General features: G+C 50.5%; 2 protein-coding genes across 3 annotated transcripts; both read right to left on the bottom strand.

Moving 5' to 3' along the window:
* Window positions 1-81: 81 nt before the first annotated feature.
* shank3b (SH3 and multiple ankyrin repeat domains 3b) lies at window positions 82-16,496 on the bottom strand. Its single transcript, XM_047022617.1, is given in 25 exon segments — window positions 82-3,052; window positions 3,793-3,822; window positions 4,171-5,552; window positions 6,651-7,159; window positions 8,661-8,754; window positions 8,908-9,038; window positions 9,454-9,534; window positions 9,753-9,885; window positions 9,985-10,109; window positions 11,203-11,285; window positions 11,411-11,486; window positions 11,653-11,766; window positions 11,964-12,078; window positions 12,080-12,134; window positions 12,234-12,465; window positions 12,605-12,671; window positions 12,806-12,883; window positions 13,017-13,133; window positions 13,364-13,531; window positions 13,620-13,771; window positions 13,878-13,986; window positions 14,118-14,189; window positions 14,336-14,539; window positions 14,705-14,914; window positions 16,002-16,496. Coding segments are annotated over 24 exon segments (4,896 nt in total). The 5' UTR covers window positions 14,888-14,914; window positions 16,002-16,496; the 3' UTR covers window positions 82-2,466.
* A 4,167-nt stretch (window positions 16,497-20,663) lies between these two features.
* Window positions 20,664-24,447, bottom strand: LOC124469535. 2 transcript variants are annotated; one of them, XM_047022893.1, is made up of 5 exons: window positions 24,257-24,447; window positions 23,272-23,447; window positions 23,063-23,164; window positions 22,518-22,643; window positions 20,664-21,869 (listed from the first exon to the last, which is right to left on the bottom strand). In XM_047022893.1, the coding sequence occupies exons 1-5, from the start codon at window positions 24,378-24,380 to the stop codon at window positions 21,735-21,737; spliced, it is 663 nt and encodes a 220-aa protein (XP_046878849.1). In that variant the 5' UTR covers window positions 24,381-24,447; the 3' UTR covers window positions 20,664-21,734. The 2 variants fall into 2 exon arrangements, with proteins under 2 accessions (XP_046878849.1, XP_046878850.1); XM_047022894.1 differs by having other exon boundaries at window positions 23,272-23,428; window positions 24,257-24,374.
* Window positions 24,448-25,239: the final 792 nt, after the last annotated feature.

Genomic DNA, 25,239 nt, shown 5'->3' with positions numbered 1-25,239 from the left:
GGACACATAATATCACGTGTCTCTTCGGAAGAAATAGCTTCGATATCATTTTTAGGGGGGGGTAACACACTAACACAACTATGATAGTAAATATGAGTTTATTAGAAAGTTTGTCACACAGTTGAACACACCAGGTCTAAGCGACGTGCTTCCCGGGACGCGGATAAATGGCTCTTTAATATGGAGGAAAAGAACCTCAAGTAAGAATAAAACAGACATTCCATCACCAAGCGCTTACCGTCACACTGAAACTATACGTATCTATTTGCCTAAAATACAAGTAATTTGACTGAATTAGTGGAAATTCATCGAAAGTAAGACATTCACACATCATCATCATTATCATCATCGTCGTTGTCACTTTCAGCTGATCGAAAAACAAGTTAGAATGTTTACAATCAACCGTGCTGTTCTAACTAACTCCCTACGTTCGGCAGAGGGCGCTCGAAGGAAAGCAAGCGGAAATGAAAGAAACATCAAAATTGATACATTCCGATGTGATTGTCAAGGGAGGGGTTAAAAAATTAACAAACCAAAAATAGTAAATATATCATATTTGAGTTCATTCGGGGGCAGGCTGCTTTGCAGTGCTGGTATTTTTGTGTTCAGAGTTGTCCGTCAGGGTAGGAAGGTGGAGGGAGAGAAAGGTGTTGCCAAGGTTGTTATTCTACCTGGGTCGGTACCGGCTCGAGGCCGGTAGACGGTTCTGGAGAGCTGAGAACAGGCGATGCTGCTTATTGCATGTGATAACTATGTTCACAATGTCCTTTCACTCTGCTTGACGGCATCCTCACCCATATCAGACACACCAGTTTTAGTTTGGTTAAAAAGTACATTGATATGTACTTAACTCTTGATTGATTGACTAATGAATAATTTGCTTGATTAAACCGTTCCTGTCCGATTGGTTGACCATGATTGGTTAGGGAGGTGACAGTGACCAGCTCTAACAGGTCACAGAAGGCTGGGGGAGGGATCACCTCCCCTGATTGGTCTATGAGCCTGACTGACAAGATGGGCCCCTCCCAGTTTAGAGAGCCAATGGGACGCATCTTCTGAGGAGGGTGGAGGTGGGTTAGGGGTGGTTTAGGAGGGTGGAGGTGGGTTAGGGGTGGTGTAGGAGGGTGGAGGTGGGTTAGGGGTGGTGTAGGTGGGTTAGGGGTGGTTTAGGAGGGTAAAGGTGGGTTAGGGGTGGTGTAGGAGGGTGGGGTTATTAGAAGGTGTCCGGTTGTGTTGGGGTTAGTGTAAGTCTGTACACATGGCTTCAGTGAGATATAGCACCAACTGCTGTGCAAAACCTTCCCAGAGAGGGAGGCCTCCAGCCAGGGTAATACGCAGGGTTAACCCTCCTAGAGAGAGAGGCCTCCAGCCAGGGTAATACGCAGGGCACACACCGGCCCACGTATCTACATACATCACTGTTCACATTAGAAATCATGGCTGTCAGCAGCGTCGTGTGCATTGCTTGAGGCTGGTACTTAAACAATAACACATCAGTCTTACATAAAGACTCAGACTGGTGCTGTGAGAGGCACGGCCTGCATGAACACACCCACCAACAAACAACCAAAATTGCCATTAAATAATCACTAAATTGTAGTTAAATTCTTAAATTGAAATCATGAATAAATCGTCATGAGTCATTGATACCTTTGAGAAGGCTTTGATAAAATCTCAGTTAAATATTTGATAAACGTTCAAAAATCATCTATAACTACATGAAATCAGTAATAAATCTCCATTAAACCTTTAAGTCGTCAACGTTGAGTGTCCGTCACTACCAGAGGAAGAGAGGGTTTAGGTGGACCCACAGCGTCACCTGCTGTGCGGAGGTGGTACAACGCAGTCCAGCGCTCCTGGCAGGTTGAGACCCAAAAACAGATAAGAAGGACTCAAAATACAAAACACACACCTTGGAAAACAGGCTTTCGGACAGACATACACAAATGTACACACACACACACACACACACACTCACATTAAGGGGTCTAGAGTCTCCCTGTCATTCAAATGAGGGTGTTTCAACTCCAGAGGGTTAATATGCTTTCATATTCATAACACTTTACAACTTATGAGTTAACACAACTTTCAACATATCCACTCATTAACCAGTATGTCAAAGATTAAAAAGTAGATTTTTATAAATGGTAAAATATTGAACTATTGGAGATATTGAGATGGAGGAGGTATTTTCTTGTCTCGACACTCGACTCCTTAGGAAGCTGTCTTTGGATCGCAGTCCTTCTCCACACGATGTGGTCAGGGGTCAGGGTAGGTCTGGGTTCCAGTCTCAAGACTGGGATCAGGGTCAAAACTATGTTCAGGACCTTGTTGGAGCCAGCAGGTCAGGGGTTAGGGTTCAGGGGAGGTTATGGGGTCAACGATCTTTGGGTCAGGGTTCAGTGGGTTAAGAGGTCAGGGTTCAGGGAGTTAGGGTCAGCGGTTAACAGGTTGAAGGGTCGGGGTTCAGCTCTCGAGCAGCTGCCGTAGCGCCCTCTCGATGTTCATGCGGTGGCCGACACGTGTGACCCCCAGCTCAGCGTAGTCCTCCTTGGTGAGGGCGGGGAGGTGCGAGCCCTCGATCTCGTGCTCCTGGAAGCGAGCCCGGTGCTCCGCCAGCCCCACGCTCTCCAGCCAGTCCCCCACGTCGTATTTACTCCACAGAGCCAGGGGGCGCTGGCGCCACGGCCGCAGGGCCAGCAGGGGGCCCCCCAGGACGGGGGAGGGGCAGGGGGAGGCATGGGGGGAGGGGGAAGGAGAACGGGAGCGTGTGCGGGCGCTGGCGCTGCGCATCACGAAGCGGACCTCCTTTGGTTCGGAGGGCAGGCTGAGGCTGGAGGACTTCAGGATGGTGTGGTGGTGGTGGTGGTGGTGGTGGGAGGGGCTTATCGCAAAACCCCTCCCAGGCCCCAGGGCCTCCGGCCTCTCAGAGGAGGGGGAGGGGGAGGGGCTGCGCCGCGTCACCGGGTAGCGACTTCCTGGTCTGACAGTGAAGGTGGTGCCATAGGCCCTCTGGGATATGGTGTTTAACTCCCCCAAACTGCTGAACAACCTGGGAGGGGGGAGGGGGGGAGTGAAGAAGATGAAAGACTTGAGTGAATACACACGATGGTCTGTCACATGATACAGGAAGTAGGGAGAATGTTAATGCTGGGATAGTAGAACCCCCTGTTTCACCTAGTGAGGGCACAGGGGGCAGTTAACACTGGGGTGAGAGGGGACAGTTAACACTGAGGTGAGAGGGGGCAGTTAAAACTGAGGTGAGAGGAAGGGCAAGTGGGATAGTTATATCCTTGGTGCTCTCCTGGTTAGAAAGGGTTAGTTTGTCCTGGCCAGGAAAGGAGCAAACTAGTTAGGCTGGTCATGGTTAGCAAAAATATACTAGTAATGTTAGAGTAGTTTGGCTAGTTAGGGAATTTAAACTAGTTAGAGTAGTTAAACCAGTTGGGCTACTGTTTGAGCCTAGTTGACAAAGTTAAACTAGTATGGTTAGTTTGGTTAATTAGCTTGGTTAGCACAGTTAAGCTAGCTAAAATATCTTAGCATCACATAGTAAAGCCAAGTTAGGCTAGTAAGGGTTAGTGAAATTACACATGTATGGCTAGGTAGGCTAACTAGCGTAGTTAGTTACGTCGTTAGCTACCAAGCTGAAACATTAGTAGCCTACCGCTAGTTAGACTAGTTAGGGTAGTATGGCTAGTTAAGCTAGTTAGACTAGTAAGGTTAGTATGGCTAGTTAAGTTAGTTAGGGTAGGGAAGAAGGTGGTGTTTACCAGCAAGCTAAAAACCTACGCTTTACTGTCTCCATTGTCCTGGTCACATCTGCAGGAATACAGGGAAACACACACTAGTTAACCTACCTGGTTAACCCATACTAGTTAACCTACCTGGTTAGCCCATGTTAATTAACGTACCTGGTTAACCTATACTAGTTAACCTACCTGGTTAACCCATACTAGTTAACCTACAATACTTTGTAAACTAGTAAACAGCACCTTTACAAATGGACTCAGAGTAGTCTGTTAGTTAACCTATTTTAGTTTTGACCAGTTCCCCCCTCAAATTCCCCTACACCACTTCAAGCTGTTCTGTGAACTTGCATCTGCTATCCATTGGCCAATAGAGTGTAAAAAAACAAGCTGTGATTGGCTGGCTGGTGATGACACATACCTAGCCCCGCCCACCGGCGACCTCCTCCCAGGGTCAAGCAGCGCAGGCTCCTCCCCCAGCGAGTGTGTGTCCTTACTGAGCAGTTGCAGCCTTGAAGCCAGCTCCAGCCCCTGCCCCCCCACAGCCTGGGGCCTCCCCTCCTCCGGGCTGCCCTGCCTGGGCCGCCGCTCGCCCGAGTCGCCCCCCCACAGCTTGGAGCGCCGCTGGAACAGGTAGCGGGGCGGCCGTCCGGGGCTGGAGCCGCTGGAGGGCAGCAGCTCGCTGTCGGAGGACTGCTTGAGGAGGGGGTCCCTGAGGGCGGAGCGCCCCCGGCCCAGAGGGGAGCGCAGCCGGGGCTTCAGGCCCTGGGGGTCCGGGGGCCCCCCGGGGCTGGGGGAGGGGATGGGGCTGGGCTGGGGCTGGTGTAGGTCCGGGGAGGGCAACGGGGGGAGGCTGGGGGCGGGGGTGCTGCCAGGGGAGATGGAGGCGTCCAGGTGGGGGTCGCTGGCACTCCTGTCCTCCCCCTCCTCCACCCCCGAATCCGGGGCCGACTCCCCTCCGCCTCCTCCCCCTCCCCCCACCTCGCCAGGCTGGGGTCGCCGTGGAGACAGGCTGAGGGAGGCAGAGAGGGTGGGGGGCGGGGATGCAGTGAAGCCTGGGGGCGGAGTCACCAGCCCAATCCTGCGAAGCTCCTCCCTTGTCTCCTCGTCACTGGACGACAGCAGCGCAGGGGGCAGGGTCACGGTGTAGGCCCCGCCCTCTTCCTCTGAGCTCCCCACCGTTAGGCTCCGCCTCCTCTCCGCCTGACGCTGTGCCTCTATGTGCACAGGCGCCTGGCCCTCACTGGTCACGCTGATGGTCACCTGACTGATGGGCAGGGGCAGGGGGGAGGGCCTCCAGCGCTCGGGGGAGGGGGCGGCGGGGGAGGTGGCCCCGCCCTCCGTCTCCGGTCGCTCCACATGCCCGTCAAGGAAGAGGGACGGGGCTATGTGCTTGTGCCGGGGTTCGGGGCTGGTCTGGGGGGGCGTGGTGCGTTTGTGACGGGGTTCTGGGCTCGGTGTGCGGGCAGTGAGCGCTCGTTCCCGCGCCGCTAACGCCAATGCCAGCGGGGAGGCAGGGTCGAGGGGCTTGCCCGTCAGCGGGTGCAGAAAGGTGGAGCCCTGGGGGGAGGGGGAAGGGGACAGCACCGGGATTGGTGGAGGCAGCTCCCCCAGGTCGTCCATGGAATGTGATTGGGTCAGGAGGAGAGGAGCTGAGGATTCTGATCCCGCCCCCTCCACAGACAGGAAAAGGGAGGAGCGTCGTCCCTGGGGGGGCGTGGCCTGGATGCGAGCACGCTCAGAGAGAACCTGCTGCTGGTATAGCTCCGCCCTGCTGGGATTGGCTCCTCCCCCTTCCTCCACCTAGATGGATGGAACAAGACCTTCCTCATCATCAGCATCTTCATGATCATGAAAATGTGAGTTTGTTTAAAAATGTAAAAGAAAATTAGGACTACATATGATACATGAATATGTATCACTAATTCATTGAAATATTCAAAAATGTATTAATTTGTTCACTCATTTTTTTGTTAATCCACTCATTCATTCATCCACTCATCTATGGAAGCAAATCAGTGACAGAATTTATTTTATTTTAAAAGGCATTGAATACTTAATATTTAAATTGAAAAACCACCACATTTGTAGGTTTTGAATTCACCTCTTTAAATTGAACAAAATTCAGGCTGCTCAAATTCGAATAGTGAAATGTTTATCCCCAAAATTAGAGGCAAAAAACTTTTTGGCCCAAAAATGTGACCTTTTTGACCCGAAGAAATCCAAACCGAAGATATCTAAACCTAAAAATGTTGAGGCCAAAAATGTTGAGGCTAAACAAATAAGCGAATAAGAAAAAAATCTGATTGCAACATCTGGGATACCAAGGTATTGCTTGGCTGCAGCTACACCTGGCTAGCTCTGGGGCTCTGTATGACTCCCTGCAGCTACACCTGGCTAGCTCTGGGGCTCTGTATGACTCCCTGCAGCTACACCTGGCTAGCTCTGGGGCTCTGTATGACTCCCTGCAGCTACACCTGGCTAGCTCTGGGGCTCTGTATGACTCCCTGCAGCCACCCCTGGTTGAGAGGGGCCTGAGGAGAGAGGGCTGGGATTGAGCACTTCTTGGAGATGGTTCGATTGCATTCAGGCTCGATTGCCTTAACTATCCTTGGTATTCCGGATGTTGCAGATTTTGTCAGATGTCAGATTTTGGGGGGATTTTTTCTTCAATTTCTTTTTAGGGTGTAATATTTTCAGGTCAAATATATATGTAAAAAATGTGTTATCAGAATTTTTTATTAATTGAATTAAATTCATAGGTGAATTCAAAACCAACAAATTCGGTGGTGTTTACATTTCAATATTAAGTATTCAATGCCTTTTAAAATTCAAAACATGTCACAGATTTGCTGCCATACTTATCCATTCATCCGTTCATGTGTTAAGCAGCAGTCTGACCTGCAGCTGTTTGAGCAGTGGAGACTTCCTGCGTTGGGGCTTGCTGGGGGGCGGAGCTTGCTGGCCAACGTTGGCATAGGGGTTCTCCACCGGCCGGCCCCGCCTCCGGCGCTCCAACACGGGGTGAGAGGTTAGGGGGCCAGGGGCGGGGCCAGGGGCAGGGGCGGGATCGGGGGGCAGCAGGGAGGGGGAGTCCTGGAGGATGATCATGGACCGCGCCTTCCTCTGGCGCTCTGCATGGGCGTGGCTCCTTGTGGGTGAATCACAGGCCTCGTGCAGCCTAGGCTCCGCCCCCGGTTTGAAGCTGGAGCGGGCTAGCTCCGCCCCCCGGATGGGCGGTGGAGGGGGTAGAAATGCGGGGGGAGGGCCGGACTCCAGGTAGTAGGGGGAGGGGGGAGGAGGGGGCGCGGTCTGGGGAGGGGGCGGGATGAAGCTGTCCGTCATGGAGGAGCTCCGCGGAAACCGGTTCTCTCCAATCAGAGCAGAGATCCTGTCGTCTTCTGGAGCGCCTGCAGGGGGAGACAGAGTAGCTGCAGTGGAAACGAGGAGAGTAGAGTAGAGCACAGTAGAATAAAACACAGTAGAGTAGAGCGCAGTAGAGTAGAGCACAGTAGAGTAGAGCACAGTAGAGTAGAGTAGAGCACAGTAGAGTAGAACACAGTAGAATAAAACACAGTAGAGTAGAGACACAGTAGAGTAGAGCACAGTAGAGCACAGTAGAGTAGAGCACAGTAGAGTAGAGCACAGTAGAGTAGGGCAACAGTAGAGTAGAGCACAGTAGAGTAGAGACACAGTAGAGTAGAGACACAGTAGAGTAGAGTACAGTAGAGTAGAGCGCAGTAGAGACACAGTAGAGTAGAACACAGTAGAGTAGAACACAGTAGAGTAGAGCACAGTAGAGTAGAGCACAGTAGAGTAGAGTACAGTAGAGTAGAGCGCAGTAGAGACACAGTAGAGTAGAGACACAGTAGAGTAGAACACAGAAGAGTAGAACACAGTAGAGTAGAGTAGAGCACAGTAGAGTAGAACACAGTGGAGTACAGTAGAGCACAGTAGAGTAGAGCACAGTAGAGTAGAGCACAGTAGAGTAGAACACAGTAGAGTAGAACACAGTAGAGTAGAGCACAGTAGAGTAGAGCACAGTAGAGTACAACACAGTAGAGTAGAGCACAGTAGAGCACAGTAGAGTAGAGCACAGTAGAATAGAGCACAGTAGATTACAGTAGAATAGAGCACAGTAGATCACAGTAGAATAGAGTACAGTAGAATAGAGCACAGTAGAGACACAGTTGAATATAACACAGTAGAATAGAGCACAGTAGAGTAGAGCACAGTAGAGTAGAGCACAGTAGAGTAGAGCACAGTAGAGTAGAACACAGTAGAGACACAGTAGAATATAACACAGTAGAGTAGAGCACAGTAGAGACACAGTAGAGAAAGACGTTTATAGTATGGCAGGGTAAGGGTAAGCACAGAGTAAAGTGCAGCAGAGTAGAGTAGAACAGGTACCAATATATTAGAGTACAGGAGATGGTTGTGGAGGACAGGAGATGGTTGTGGAGGACAGGAGACGGTTGTGAAGAACAGGAGACGGTTGTGAAGAACAGGAGATGGTTGTGGAGAACAGGAGATGGTTGTGGAGTACAGGAGATGGTTGTGGAGGACAGGAGAGGGTTGTGGAGAACCGGAGATGGTTGTGGAGAACAGGAGATGGTTGTGGAGGACAGGAGATGGTTGTGGAGAACAGGAGATGGTTGTGGAGGACAGGAGATGGTTGTGGAGTACAGGAGATGGTTGTGGAGAACCGGAGATGGTTGTGGAGAACAGGAGAGGGTTGTGGAGAACCGGAGATGGTTGTGGAGTACAGGAGATGGTTGTGGAGAACCGGAGATGGTTGTGGAGAACAGGAGAGGGTTGTGGAGAACAGGAGAGGGTTGTGGAGGACAGGAGATGGTTGTGGAGGACAGGACAGGGTGGTTTCCTGGACTGGTGTGATGAGGATGATCTCACCAAAAGACTTGGTCCTGGACATGCCTCTGGGCAGCTGCATGGTCACCTTTTCCAACCCTGCAGGCACAGGCATGCCCTGCCTCTCAAACAGGGACTGGAGCACACACACACACACGCGCACACAGGGAGAAGAGAGATTGTTGTGAGGAAAATACTTTCCTAAAATGTTAAGTCAGACAACCCATTTAAAAATGTATATCCACCCCCCCCCCCCCCCCAGCTACAAACAGAAGCAGGAAGGTCATACGTTGATCTCTGCCTGGGTGATCCGCCGGCTGGTGGGACGCTGCTTCACTGTGGCCGCCCGGAAGTCCGCCTCAGAGGGGCGGGTTCTCATGACCACTTCCTGTGTGCCCGCCAGCATGTCATCCAACTTGTCTGTGACACAAACAGCCCAGGGTGAGAGGAGGAAAGCTGCTCTCAACACTCACATCACACCCCACACAACACTGTTCACACGCTCGGCAGGGCAGCACACCACAGTGTTCCTCCTACTCAGACCGCTGACTGCAGACTAGACAGCAAGACTAGACAACAAGACAACAAGACTGACTACAGACCATAACTCACCCACTCTCCTCCTCCTGGCTGATGCTTACAGAGAGAGAGCAGATTAGCATCTATCTGACCAGGGTGTGTTTGTATGTGAGAATGTGTGTGTCTGTGCATGTGAAAGAGAAAGTGTGTGTGTCCATGTGTGTCCATGTGTGTCCATGTGTGTCCATGTGTGTCCATGTGTGTCCATGTGTGTGTGTATCCATGTGTGTGTGTGTGTGTGTGTGTGTGTGAGCACCTATCTCCTCCAGCTCGGCGGTCATGGACTTGGAGCGCAGCGTCAGGGAGGTGCTGGGAGCTCTCCTGGGAGGGGGCGGGGCTAGGACAACACAGCAGGGCCACAACCAATCACATCATAGGAAATCCCCTACAGTTTGACTCTCTCTCTCTCACTCTCCCAGTGAACACACACTCACACGCTTTCTCTCTTTCTCACACACACAACACACTCTCTTCCATCTCACACAGTCACACACACACACAGCCCCCCCCCCCCCCCCCCCCCCCCCCCCCCCCCCCCCCCCCGTGGGAGCGTACCTTTCTTGCGCAGCAGGTGTGCGTCAGGTTTGCGGGAGACAGACACCACCTTCATGAGCAGCTGACTGCCCCCCTGTCTGATTAGACTCACCACCTGTCTGTGGCCCACCTTCACCACATCCACCCCGTTCACCTGTTCCCACACACACACACACACACACACACAGGGCCCCATTGTCAGCAACTTCAACAGGCTGAATATCTGGTGTGATGATGGAGGGCGGGGCCTTACCTCAATCAGGAAGTCCCCAGTCCTAAGCCCTGCCCTCCAGGCCACGCCCTCCAGGTCAACAGACTCCAGGTACTGCAGGGCAGGGAACGCAGGGGTGGGGGCAAACTCCTCGATGGGGGTCTCGGCTACACACACACACACAGGTACACACACACAGGTACACACACACAGGTACACACACAGGTACACACACACAGGTACACACACACAGGTACACACACACAGGTACACACACAGGTACACACACACAGGTACACACACAGGTACACACACAGGTACACACACACAGGTACACACACAGGTACACACACACAGGTACACACACAGGTACACACACAGGTACACACACACAGACACACACACAGGTACACACACACAGACACACACACAGGTACACACACACAGGTACACACACACAGGTACACACACAGGTACACACACAGGTACACACACACAGGTACACACACAGGTACACACACAGGTACACACACACAGGTACACACACAGGTACACACACACAGACACACACACAGGTACACACACACAGACACACACACAGACACACACACAGGTACACACACACAGGTACACACACAGGTACACACACACAGGTACACGCACACAGGTACACACACAGGTACACACACACAGGTACACGCACACAGACACACACACAGGTACACGCACACAGACACACACACAGGTACACACACAGGTACACACACACAGGTACACGCACAGGTACACACACACAGGTACACGCACACAGACACACACACAGGTACACACACAGGTACACATACACAGGTACACACACAGGTACACACACACAGGTACACACACACAGACACACACACGTACACACAGTTGATGCTGACTGAGTTGACAGAGAGCTCTTGACTGTCTGCTGTTGCCATGGTTACTTGTGGGCGTATAGATGGGGATGCCACAAAGTCCAGATGCACTCCTCTCTTCTCTCTCCTTTCTATTCTCTCTTTCTTTCTTTCTTTCTTTCTTTCCATCTCCTTCTCTCACACAATCTTTCCTCGTTCTCTTTTCCTTTTCTCCATCCCTCCATCCCTTTCTCACTTTCTCACTTTCTCTTCTCTCTCTATCCCCCCTCTGAATCACTGCTGTTCTCTAACCCCTCCCCTCCCCTCACCCCCCCTCCCCTCCTCCTTCCCCCCCCCTTCTCCCCCCCCCTCCCCTTCCTCTCACCTTTAGCTCCTCGCAGAACAAAGCCAAACCCTTCGCTGTCTCTCTTCTGCAGCACAGCGCTCTTCTCCTCGATCACATAGTCGCTGTATCATGGAGACACACCAGGTACACACACTATAGATCTGCTCTTTCCTGTAGGACCTCTGTGTGTGTGTGGGTGTGTGTGGTACCTGTAGGAGGTGTGTGTGTGTGCGGGTGTGTGAGGTACCTGTAAGAGCTGTAGTTGTCGTAGGATCCTACAGTGTAGTGTCTGAACAGCCTCTTGGTGCGGTCCTCTCTGGTCTCTGCTCAACACACACATCCCCCAGGGCTCCCACTGAAGAGTGTGTGTGTGTGTGAGTGTGTATACGTGTGTGTGTGTGTGTGTGTGTGTGTGTGTGTGTGAGTGTGTGTGAGAGTGTGTGTGAGTGTGTGTGTGTGAGTGTGTATACGTGTGTGAGTGTGTGTTACCTAGACGTGGGTCATACTGTCTCATCTGGACCTCCTCTACACAGTCAGCAGGGAACCATCCGGTCCTGCCCTTCACAGACCCTTCCCAGAACCCCCCTTCTCCTATACTCAGGACTGGGGGAGGGGGGGACAGAGAAGAGAAAGTGAGATGAAGAGCATGATAGGATAAAGACAGAGATTAGAGGGAGGAGTGTGAGGCAGGACTGTTGTGTGCAGTCGTAAAGTAGCAGCCTTCTAGCCATACAGGTGAAGTGTGATTGGACAAGCAGAGCCAAGATGATGTCTGATTGGACAGAGGGAAGTGGGCTGACCTTTGACCCTCTCCCCTCGGTGCAGGTTTATCTCCCCGGTGCCCTGGGGTGTGTGTGAGCGCGTCACGATGAAGGTGCGTCCGGGCACCGCGCTGTACAGCCTCCTCTTCTTCCGCGGGCTGGGGGGGGAGGGGGGGGGGGCTGGGCTCCTGCTGCACCTTGCCACTGGGGCTACACACACACACAAAGATACACACTTAGAAAGACACAGAGACACACACACATTGTCTGTGTGAGTGAGTGTGTGTGTGTGTGTGTGTGTGTGTGTACCTGAGGCGGCGTGTGTGTCTGCGCAGGCTGTGTGTGTCGGCTCCTGGGCGGCTGGGCGTGGTCTCCAGGCTATGGAGGGAGGGGCCAGGGGACGTGGAGGCGGGGCTCTCCAGGGCATTGTCACTGGCTGAGCGAATCAGAGAGCGGGGAGAAGACAGGCCACTCCCCCCTGCAGCTCTGGGTCCGCCTCCTCGTCGGCGCTTTGTGTAGGACGGGCTTTCCCTGAAAGGCACTGAGACACAGGAGCTGTTACACACACACACCGTACACACACCACACACACACACCACACACACACACCTCACACACACACCACACACACACACACACACCTCACACACACCACACACCTCATACGATGGAGGACTCACCAACGTCAGATGTCTTGTGGATCTTGATGATCTCTGCCAAGTCAAAGTTCCCTGCTATGATGGCGACCTGGACGCACACCACACACACACCACACACACACCACACACACACCATACACACCACACACACACTATACTAAACATACTGTATATTCTGTTCTAGTTTGGAAAAATGCAGTCTGGTTGTTGTAGTTGTTTTACCTGAAAGGCAGTCTGGTTGTTGTAGTTTTTAATGTCTTTGTTGGCTCCACGGAACAGTAGAACCCTTGCACAGCCATCCTGCAAGATCAGAGGTCAAACCACCTGGCCTGTGTGTGTACGAGTGAGTGTATCAGTGTGTGTGTGTGTGTATGGGTGAGTGTGTGAGTGTGTGTGTGTGTATGAGTATGAGTGAGTGTGTGTGTGAGGGAACCTGATTGTAGAGAGCACACAGGTGCAGTGCTGTGTTTCCTGATGCATTCTGGGAGCTCATGTCCGCTCCGTAGAACAGAAGGTGCTCCAGGTGTTGCACGTTACCATGACGACACGCCTACAGACAGACCGAGTGTAGGTACAGTGAAACATGACAAATGGGCCCTATAACTTCAAGTGTGTGTGTGGTGTGTGTGTGTGGTGTGTGGTGTGTGTGTGTGGTGTGTGGTGTGTGTGTGTGGTGTGTGTGTGTGGTGTGTGGTGTGTGTGTGTGGTGTGTGGTGTGTGTGTGTAGTGTGTGGTGTGTGTGTGTGGTGTGTGGTGTGTGTGTGTAGTGTGTGTGTGTACCTGGTGCAGCTCCTGCCAGCCGTTCTCATCGCTGCTGCCGATGTGAGCGTGGTCCTGCAGCAGCAGTTCGCAGCAGTACGGATCTCCTCCCACCATGCTGCTGTGGTACAGCGGGGTCAGACCGCGGCTGTCCTTGTAGTCCGGGGACGCGCCCAGGTCCAGTAGGGTCTGGGGGAGGGGGACAGGGTTAGGGTCTGGGGGGGCAGGGACAGCAGGGTCTGGGGGATGCAGATGTTTGGTGTGTGTGTGTGCTCACAGTGAGAGCCAGGGCATTCCTGCAAAGCACAGCTCTGTGCAGGGCGGTGATGCCATCTCTGGTCCTGAAGTCCAGATGAGCTCCTCCGCTCCGCAGAAGCTTTATGAGGTCAGCACACGCCTCCAGCTGAACAGCCAGGGTCAGAGGGCACTCTGCTCACAAACACACACACATGCAGCGTTGACCTGTGTTTACTTTGTATATGTGTGGGTGTGTAAATGTGTGTGTAAATGTGTGTGTGTGTGAGGGAGCGCTCACCCCCAGTGTCTGCATCGTGGAAGTTGGGGTCCAGACCTTTCTCCAGGAACCTGGACACCTTCTCCAGGTTCCTCTGGTGCACGTACTCCATGAACCTCTTCAGGTTGGCCTGGGACAAGGTGTTAACAACAAGGCTAGTAGCATGCTGTCTTCCAATGCTTAGGCTAATTGTATGGTATATATCACTGTTAAGGCTGGCAGTGTATTCCAGTGCTAATGCTAGCATGCGTGTCATCCTACCTTGGTGTGCAGCTTGGCTAGCTGCTTGTCATCCACATAACTCTGAGTGTAGACACGCCTCTTGTAACGGAACTGAAACCAGACAAGCAGGATTGTAGGGTAGTGTGTAGGACGTAGTATATAGGAGACAGGGTTGGGCAAGGTATGACAGGGCAGGGGGGTTACTGGGGGAAGGGCAGGGGGGGGCAGAGCAGGGCAGGGGGGGAGGGTAGATGTACCTCCAGGTAGGGGATGGGGGTTATTGGGGGTAGGGGGTACTCCTTCAGCAGGCGTTCCTCGTCTAAGAACTTTCCGGCGCGTCCGTTGAAGGCTGGCTGGAAGAGGCCGTAATTCAGTACGTCCACTAGGCTCTGGGTCAGAGTCACCAGGACAAGCTGCTTACTGCTCCACACTGCTGCATCTGGGTCTAGCCGAAGACACTTCTGCTCTCACACACACACACACATGCACACACACAGGCACGCACACACACACACATAGACACACACACACGCACACACACACACACACAGTGTATGAATACAGAAAGAGTGAGGGTTAGGGTTAAGTTTCAGGGAATGTGTGTGTATGCATGAATGAGTGCATACTGTCTGTTGCAGGTCAGGGATTCCAATGCGGATGACGATACTGTTTTCAGGGGGGTCGTCAAGGTTATCTGCCCCATCGTCCCTGGCGACGGTGGAAGCGAGCTGGTTGCCGTTGGTAGCGGCGTGTGTTCGGGGTCGGTCTGGGGGGTCATGCTTGGCGTCAGCAGCCGGACTCAGAGGCATGGGGTCTGTCACTGTCTGCTCACAGCCCTGCACACACACACACACTCAGCACCTGCACACAGGACGCACATACACACAGCAGTGTCCTAATGTAGTGTACAACAACAACGTTCTAGAACCAACAGCATTCTAGAATCCCCATCACAGCAGCCTCAGAACCCTTTTTACTCTAGAAGCGGAAATTCTAGATCTCTGCGGAAGCCAGAGGGAATCCAGAACATTCTTAGCCCTTCTCGCCCACTGCTATGTGAAGACTTGTCCTGTCTCAAACTCTGATAACAGCTGCAGTTGTGGAAGAACCATGTTCCTGCCCACTTGCATGACTTCACTTCCTGTTATTCACTAGGAGAACAAAGTGCCACCCCAGGCGTGCGTTCCAGCGCAGACTGCGTGTACTGTCTCCTAACCCAAAGCCTCTGTCCTCCTTCCCTTCTCTAACAACAACAGATTGCGTTCCAGCGCTCTCTCCTACAGAGTGACGTGCAGGGGGGGACATGCAGGGGGGAATTGAAACTGCAACCTTCTTGATCTGCAGTCAAATGCTGAGCTATTTAGATCTTGAATGCATTCCACTGAATGAAATGATCCCACCTGCTCCTTCCTACAACCCCCCCAACCACCCCCCCATGTCATTCTCCTATCTGCTGAGACACTGTCGCAATCAGAGCACAAGCCTTCACAAGTTGTGAGTGGTTGTCATGGAAACTGGCAAAGAGGGGGAATTCAGGGAATCCTGTCCCTCCTCCTCTCTGCAGTTTACTGAAGATCCGCCCAGCGCTGTGTGTGTGTGACAGTGTGTGACAGTGTGTGAGAGTGTGTGTGAGTGTGAGTGTGTGTGTGTGTGTGAGTGTGTTTAGAAAAAGACCCTCCTCTGCATTCCCCCAGTTACTATGGTGACGCCACATTCTGCAGAATTGTTCTCACTATAAATTATACAGAAAAAACACATTTCTCCAGCCCATCACACACACAGACACACACACACACAGACACACACACACACACACAGACACACACACACACACAGACACACACACACACAGACACACACACACACAGACACACACACACACAGACACACACACACGCAGACATGTTCAAAAGTCATAGTCACCTGTATCGTATCACATGAAAACGAGCCGCCTCCACTAATGTTTCTACTAACTAGTTCACCTGGCCTGTCCTACTCTGAGCTGAATCCCAAATCTCTTGGAATCTACTTTATCAGGCTTTAGAATGCTTTCTGTTCCAGAATGTGCTTGTCTGTTCCAGAATGTGCTTGTCTGTTCCAGAATGTGCTTGTCTGTTCCAGAATGTGCTTGTCTGTTCCAGGTTCTGTTGGTGTCTGAAGGCCTTCTAGAGCTGGTGTGTCTGCTGTGAGCTCTGGGCAGGACCGCAGCTCCTCACAGGGAGGAAACAGCAGAGGAAACTCACTTCCTCCTCACCCACCAATCCCTCGCTTCCAGACACTTAACCCCAGCCAATGAGATGTCCGAGAGCGCATGTCCCGGGTGGGATGGCCAATGGCGTGCTGTCTTGTGTAACAATGTGACATCCTAATATTATATCTCATCCTTGGCCCTGATCAACCCCACCTAGCCTGTCTAAATCTGTCTCCCTTCCTCACCCTTCCTTTCCTCTCCCCCCCTTCACCCTCCACCCCCCCTCTCTCCACCCCTTCTCTGTCTCTCTGTCTCATAGGAGTGTGTGTGGTGGTCTGAACACTTCCAGAAAGTTTCCCTTTACACACACACACACATAGACAAACAAACAAACACACACACACACCCTTCCAGAGAGCAGCCCTTCCTGTTTCCTGCCTCTGTTCCCGTGGAGACGGATGTTTAACAGGAAAAACCAAAGGAGCTGCAAAGCCAAGATAACCCCCCCTCCTCCTCCTCCTCCTCCTACACACACTCACTCTCTCTCTCTCTCTCTCTCTCTCATGCTCTCTCTCTCTCTCTTTCTCTCTCTCTCTCTCTCTCTCTCTCTCTCTCTCTCTCTCTCTCTCTCTCTCTCACACACACACATACACACTAACACACACACTAACTCACACACACACATACACACTAACACACACACTAACTCACACACACACAGACAGACGTACACACGTATAAAGTTATGGAAGTGCCGAGGAATGTATTTTCTAATGTGTTCCTGCTCTTCCCCAGGTTGTTACCATAGTAACCAGAGACATGGTTTCGCTGTTCATCAAACAGAACAGTCGCACTGCCTAAAGTAGCGGCTGCTAGCATAACCTGCTATCATAACCTGCTATCATAACCTTCTAGCATAACCTGCTAGCATAACCTTCTAGCATAACCTGCTAGCATAACCTGCTAATACTACCTGTTAATCTGCTAACCTTCTAGCATCCTACATAGCTGGTAACTAATCCTATTTTGCTGACCTACTAGCTAACCAGATCCACCAAATATAGTCGTACATGATCAACTAAGAAGGACTACCAAACCAATTTACAAGGTGAGCAGTCAGTTAGCCAGCCCTAACTAATGCTACTAAGTAGCAAGTCCTACCTATGCTACTAGTTAGCTAGCCCTACCTACACTACTAACTAGCAAGATGTACCTACACTGCTAGCTAGCTAGCTAGCCCTACCTATGCTCCTTGCTAGCTAGCCCTACTTCTGCTACTAACTAGCAAGTTGTAACTAAGCTGAGAGGAGAAAGAGAGCTTTTATGTAACTGGAGTGGAGATGAGGCGTTGCCATGACACCACAGAGAGACGACCTGGAGAGTGACTGGATCTGACACACACTAGTACTGAACACACACACACTAGTACTGAGCACACACACACACACTAGTACTAAACACACACACACACACACACACACTAGTACTGAACACACACACACACACTAGTACTGAACAAACACACACTAGTACTGAACACACACACACACAGACTAGTACTGAACACAAACACACACACACATAGTGAATACACACACACACACACACTCTAGTCAACAACACACTGACATGATTACAATGAGTGGTTTACAAAATACCATAAATGAAACATAATTGATGCCGATTTGTCACTTTGTTTGGGAGGAGGAGAGGGGAGGGCTGGGAGAGGAGGGAGGAGAAAGGATGCATGTCAGAAGATAGTTGAGAAGAGAGTGTGTGAGGCGCAGAGAGGAAGAAGAGAGGAGGAGGAGAGGAGGAGGAGAATAAGAGGGGGAAGAGAGGAATAAAAGAGGGAAGAGTGTAGGCGGAGGAGGAAGATGGGAGAGGTTTGTGTGGGCGAGAGACTTAAAGAAGCTCCAGAATCACGACTGCAATCCGGAAGTCAAGAAGACACATGTATGACAGGTGACACACAGATGTGCACACATAACCCAGACACATGCAAACACATGTATGCATATAAATACTTTCCCCATCTATCTCCCTACATCTCTCTTTCAACATTATAATCTCTCTGTCCATCTCTCAATCTCTCTCTCTATCCATCTCCTCTTTCAGACACACGCGTGATCAGAACGGAATCAGGACTCACCCAGAGCAGCACAGACTCAGAAACTCCATCACCGGATTCTCACTCCTGCAAACTCGTGTGTGAGAAAGAAGGAAAGAGGGGATGGGAGGTAGAAAGAGAGAGAGGAAAGACAGAAAGGGAAAAGGAGGGGAGAGGAAGGAATAGAGGGAAAAATAAAGGGTAAGATGGAGGGAGAGAGAGAGGAAAGAGAGAAGGTGGACAGAAAGGATGGAGAGCGAAGGCAGAGATTGTGCTGTTACTGTATGACAAAAATGCTCGACTCAGCCCACACTGCAACCATGACACACTGACTGTGTGTGTGTGTGTGTGCATGCATAGAAAGGCTGTCTCCCACTCCAATGCGTGGGCCCGACCTACACCAATCTCTCTCTCTCGATCCCCCTCTCTTTCTCTCTGACACTTGTTCAGGCTTCTCAGTAGCAGTAAGGAGGGAGGGAGAGATGGATGAAGAGGAAGTGAGAGAGGAGGGGAGAGATGGGGAGAGAGATGGGGGGAGAGAGATGGGGGGGAGAGAGAGAGAGGAAAAGATGGAGAGAGAGAGAAAGAGGAAAAGATGGAGAGAAAGAGAGGGAGGCAGAGAATCTGCCAGAAATGGGAAAAGGAAATGCTTGGCACAGAAACAGAGGATGTGAGGAGAGGGAGATATAGAGAGGGAGATATAGAGAGGGAGATATAGAGAGGGAGATATAGAGAGGGAGCGATAGAGAGGGAGAGAGAGGGAGAAAAAGAGTAAAAACAGGGCTTACATAGCGTGGGAGATGGGGGAGTGGCCCGTTGCTATGGAGACGTTATAGAGACAGGCATCTCCAATCAGCTGTTCTGATACAGTTCCTGCGGCATGATGGCAGAAACATCAGTAATGTGACTTTACGGCACTAAACCACCAACGTGGTTATTAGTAGATCCCTAATCACCCCAGAGTTAGCTTATGCTGCTGTGCACTATACATACTACACTATACATACTACACTATACATACTGCACTATACATACTACACTATACATACTACACTATACATACTACACTATACATACTACACTATACATACTGCACTATACATACTACACTATACATACTACACTATACATACTGCACTATACATACTCCACTATACATACTGCACTATACATACTGCACTATACATACTCCACTATACATACTGCACTATACATACTGCACTACACATACTCCACTATACATACTGCACTATACATACTGCACTATACATACTGCACTATACATACTCCACTATACATACTGCACTATACATACTGCACTATACATACTCCACTATACATACTGCACTATACATACTGCACTATACATACTGCACTATACATACTACACTATACATACTACACTATACATACTACAATGTATACACACCACACACACACACAGGCCGATCCACTGTGTTTAGATAGAGAGCTCGCTTTGGTGATCGCTCCATGGATGATTCAATGTCTTATTTTCCCTTCCAAACAAAATGACTCATCGTTCATTAGTAGTTAGCTTTCACATTCAGGAGCGATAATTGAATGTAAACTCCTCATGGAGGAGGTGTGTGGAGGGCTGGATGGGGGTGTGGAGGGCTGGGTGGGGGTGAGGAGGGCTGGGTGGGGGGTGAGGAAGGCTGGGTGGGGGGTGAGGAGGGCTGGGTGGGTGGGGGTGAGGAGGGCTGGGTGGGGGGTGAGGAGGGCTGGGAGGGGGGTGAGGAGGGCTGGGAGGGGGGTGAGGAGGGCTGGGTGGGGGGTGAGGAGGGCTGGGTGGGGGTGAGGAGGGCTGGGTGGTGGTGAGGAGGGCTGGGTGGGTGGGGGGTGAGGAGGGCTGGGTGGGGGGTGAGGAGGGCTGGGTGGGGGTGAGGAGGGCTGGGTGGGTGGGGGGTGAGGAGGGCTGGGTGGGGGGTGAGGAAGGCTGGGTAGGGGTGAGGAGGGCTGGGTGGGTGGGGGGTGAGGAGGGCTGGGTGGGGGTGAGGAGGGCTGGGTGAGTGGGGGGTGAGGAGGGCTGGGTGGGTGTGTACACCAAAGCTAGGTGATGTGAAGTGTTTTGACCGTGATGGGTCGATGCTGCGCCCTGGTGGACAAAACCTGCATTCGGAATGATGTCATCATTTATATTTAGTCATTTAGCAGACGCTCTTATCCAGAGTGACTTACAGTAAGTACAGGGACATTCTCCCCGAGGCAAGTAGGGTGAAGTGCCTTGCCCAAGGACACAAAGTAATTTTGCATGGCCGGGAATCGAACCTTCTGATTACTCCCCCGATTCCCTAACCGCTCAGCCACCTAACTCCCTACAACATCATGTAACATGCTTCCTTACAGAGGGATTTGAACTTGTGACCTCTGGTTCTGGAGTTAAAGGCTGAGCTGTACCTTCCCCTATCATGGATATAGGTGTAGGTTTCTATTGTATAGATGTGTTTAGAACCCCTTTATAATTACAACTAGGCTTGATGCCTTTATCATGGTGGTACTGGTATGGTCTTATATAACACCGTCTGAATGTGCTGGACAGATCATTTTTCAAAGCTCAACTCAGACAGCTAAGCACCAGAACAACAACCCCAGACCACAAAACAAACAACCAGGACATTACCTTGCCAACCAGGATGTTACCTTGCCAACCAGGATGTTACCTTGCCAACCAGGACGTTACCTTGCCAACCAGGATGTTACCTTGCCAATCAGGACGTTACCTTGCCAACCAGGACGTTACCTTGCCAATCAGGACGTTACCTTGCCAACCAGGACGTTACCTTGACAACGCGTCCGTTGGCCTTCCGTCGCCTCTGGGCGTTTTTGGAGGGAATACCAAGACTACCAGACCCAAGGTCAGCAAGAGTTTACTAAGGAAACACTTCAACCAAGACTACCAGACCCAAGGTCAGCAAGAGTTTACTAAGGAAACACTTCAACCAAGACTACCAGACCCAAGGTCAGCAAGAGTTTATTAAGGAAACACTTCAACCAAGACTACCAGACCCAAGGTCAGCAAGAGTTTATTAAGGAAACACTTCAACCAAGACTACCAGACCCAAGGTCAGCAAGAGTTTATTAAGGAAACACTTCAACCAAGGCTACCAGACCCAAGGTCAGCAAGAGTTTATTATGGAAACACTTCAACCAAGACTACCAGACCCAAGGTCAGTTTATTAAGGAAACACTTCAACCATCACCAGAACTATAAACAGAACTTACAGTGTGTCATCACACACACTTTAGGTATTACAAAGTATAGTACAAAAGAAGTGTGTGTGTGTGTAATGTTTGTGTAGTATGTGTGTGGTGCATATAGTGTGTGTGTGAGAGGCTAGGCCGCTGCCTCCAGCAGCAGGTCCATGTAGGCTCCAGTCACCAGGCTGTCCTGCCCCACCGCAAGCTGCTCCATCAGGCCTCGCGCCACCTTCTCCCCCTCCTCAGGGCTCTGGTCCTCCCTCATCACCACCTGCACACCACACACACACACACACCACACACTGGTACACAGGCTGGAAGACAGTCTAACAGACACACCACACACACACACACACCACACACTGGTACACAGGCTGGAAGACAGTCTAACAGACACACCACACACACACACACCACACACTGGTACACAGGCTGGAAGACAGTCTAACAGACACACCACACACACACACCACACACTGGTACACAGGCTGGAAGACAGTCTAACAGACATACCACACACACACCACACACTGGTACACAGGCTGGAAGACAGTCTAACAGACATACCACACACACACACACCACACACTGGTACACAGGCTGGAAGACAGTCTAACAGACACACCACACACACACACACACCACACACTGGTACACAGGCTGGAAGACAGTCTAACAGACACACCACACACACACCACACACTGGTACACAGGCTGGAAGACAGTCTAACAGACATACCACACACACACACACCACACACTGGTACACAGGCTGGAAGACAGTCTAACAGACACACCACACACACACACACACACACCACACACTGGTACACAGGCTGGAAGACAGTCTAACAGACACACCACACACACACACACCACACACTGGTACACAGGCTGGAACAGACACACACACACAGACCTCCAGCTCCATGTAGTGTCCCAGTCCTCCCACTGTGTCTAGATGAACTCTGGTCTGGCCCACCAGGAACAGCCTTCTCTCCTTCCTCACCTCTCCTTTGATACCCAGAGCATCTGCTAGCACCGTCTACAAAAACACACACACACACACACAACCCACACACACACACAGTTAAACCCCTATTCCTCCTTTGAAGCCTAGAGCATCTGCTAGCATTGTCTACACACTTAAACAAACACACACACTGACAGGCAGACAGAGTCAGACAGACAAGATAGGCAGGAAGACAGACAGTCAGACAGTCAGACAGACAGACAGACAGACAGACAGACAGACAGACAGACAGACAGACAGACAGACAGACAGACAGACAGACAGAGTCGGACAGAGTCGGACAGACAGAGTCAGACAGAGTTAGACAGAGTCAGACAGTCAGACAGAGACAGAGAGACAGACAGACAGACAGAGATAGACAGTTAGACAGAGACAGACAGTCAGACAGACAGACAGTCAGACAGAGACAGCCAGACAGGCAGCAGTCTCACCCTCAGCCCCTCAGGGTCCTGGGTGGGGGAGATGGAATAACGGGACAGTTTAGGACCATCACAGTCTGGTCTCTCATAGAAGATCAACTGGCCACTCCCATCCTGCACACACACACACCACACACCGTGGACACCTGTGTAAATGTGTGTGTCAGGTGTTAATAAGTATATGTGTGTGAGATGTGTGTGTGTGTGAGGTGTGTGTGTACCATCAGGTTTCTCAGTTTCAGCCGTCCATTGCTGCAGTTGAAGAAGGTGTCTTGCTGACGGATCACCACACCCTCTGATTGGCTGAGCTGACCGGCCCTCTCAGCAAATAGGCTGTAGTCATTCACCCTGGCCTTGATCTCCACGTTAGACGGCATGCTGGGGCGAGATGTGACGTCTGTACAGAGTATGTGCAGACAGACAGTGACACTCTACAGCCACTCACCCCTCACACACACACACACACACACACACACACACACACATCACATCCACACCAGGGGCGTAGCCACGGGTAGGCACAGGCCTACCCAATTTGTTCTAAGGCCTACCCAAAAACGAAAATATTGCTGAAAAATTATGCTCCGGATGCACATCGCAAAGTAAATAAGTAAAAAAAATGTTTTACAGATGCCTATCCATATTTTTCTATGCATACCCAATATTTTTCTGGCTACGCAACTGATCCCACACAGTCTCTACAGTACATCCACTTATTGAGGTGGCTGAGATTTGGTTCATTATTTTGTATTTAGCGTGGCTCCATTCCAGCTGACCGATATGAGGTTGTATCGCTGCGCTGTACTAGTCCTACTGTAACTCATGTTACTGTTGCCCCTGGTAGCCGAGATGTGGTTACTTTACAGTGTCTGGTAAATACCGACCGTTCCTTGACTCTGACCACCGATACACTGTTAGAATTAAACACTTCTGATCCTTGATTTTAATGTAGCTTTGGATAAAGGCACCTGCTAAATTATTTAAATTGACCGCTAAAGTATCTTTCTTGAATGGACAGGTCTTGATTGTGTGCTGTAGCTCTCTAGCTAATCATGTTACCAGGCCAAAACATCCTTCGTATTAGAACGCGCTTCACAGACACAGTCCCATGAAGGTAAATCTAAGCACGGTAACGTCTGACTGGTCTGACAGCTAATGTACCGAGCGTCCGTTCGCAGCCGCTAACTTAATCTGCACGTGTCTTACCTGCAGACGCGGGAGCCCTTGTGAAAGGAGTTGTACTGAAGTTCGCGCCACTAGACCGTGCATGATACGAGATTGTGGTCACTGGTCTGCGATAGGTTCCTAATGTCTTGGCTTCAAGCGGCATCTGCAACAGAGGGCTGACTCCGGATCAGCGGGTATGACCCTCCGTCGTTTTGGGCTCGCTCCGCTTTTTCCGCATTCAGTCACATGTGCCTATACGTCAGTTCGTCAGTCATATTCATGATCTGCAGGCCATGTGTAGGGGTTATGGAAGCAAGTCAGTGACGTAATGTTTAGAATTTTAAAAGGCTGAGTACTTTAATTGAAATTTAAACACCACCGAATTTGTTGGTTTGAATTCACATGTGAACTGTAAAAAAATAAATCCAAGCTTCAGAAATTCAAATAGATCAAAATCAGAATTTTGTGATCAGCTTTCCATTTTAAAGAGGTGAATTCAAAACCAACAAATTAGGTGGTGCCCACCTGTCAATGCCATGTGACTGATGTGCTTCCATATATTGTCCTATACATGTTTGCATTACTTTTAACCATTACTATTCATTAACATTTTCGTGAATGTTGTACAGTACAACACATTGTACAGTTGTTGCAACAACAACAACATCAGTTATTGTGAATGTTGTAATGTTGTAGACTACGTTTCTATACATTTGAGTTATGAAACAGTAGAGAGCTCATTGTCATGAATGTTGATAGTAACCCAGGTTAGCTTTAGGATTAGACCAGCAGGTCTTTATGTTTATGTCAGAACACTACTAGGACTTCCCACTCTGTGTTTATTTTTATTTTGTTTGTCTTTTCTTACATACAAAGGGTAACAGTTGTAGGAATTCCCAAAGTTATACATACACGATAAATATCATGCTACCAAAGTATTAAATTTGTACAAAAATACTTTACATAGTTCATAATACCTGTCCATTAGAAATAAAAATACATTTTTCTTTTCTGGGACTTTA

Source organism: Hypomesus transpacificus, chromosome 7 (genome assembly GCF_021917145.1).
Source record: "Hypomesus transpacificus isolate Combined female chromosome 7, fHypTra1, whole genome shotgun sequence".
In the NCBI taxonomy this organism is placed as follows: domain Eukaryota; kingdom Metazoa; phylum Chordata; class Actinopteri; order Osmeriformes; family Osmeridae; genus Hypomesus; species Hypomesus transpacificus.
This window is presented reverse-complemented; position numbering and strand designations above follow the sequence as displayed.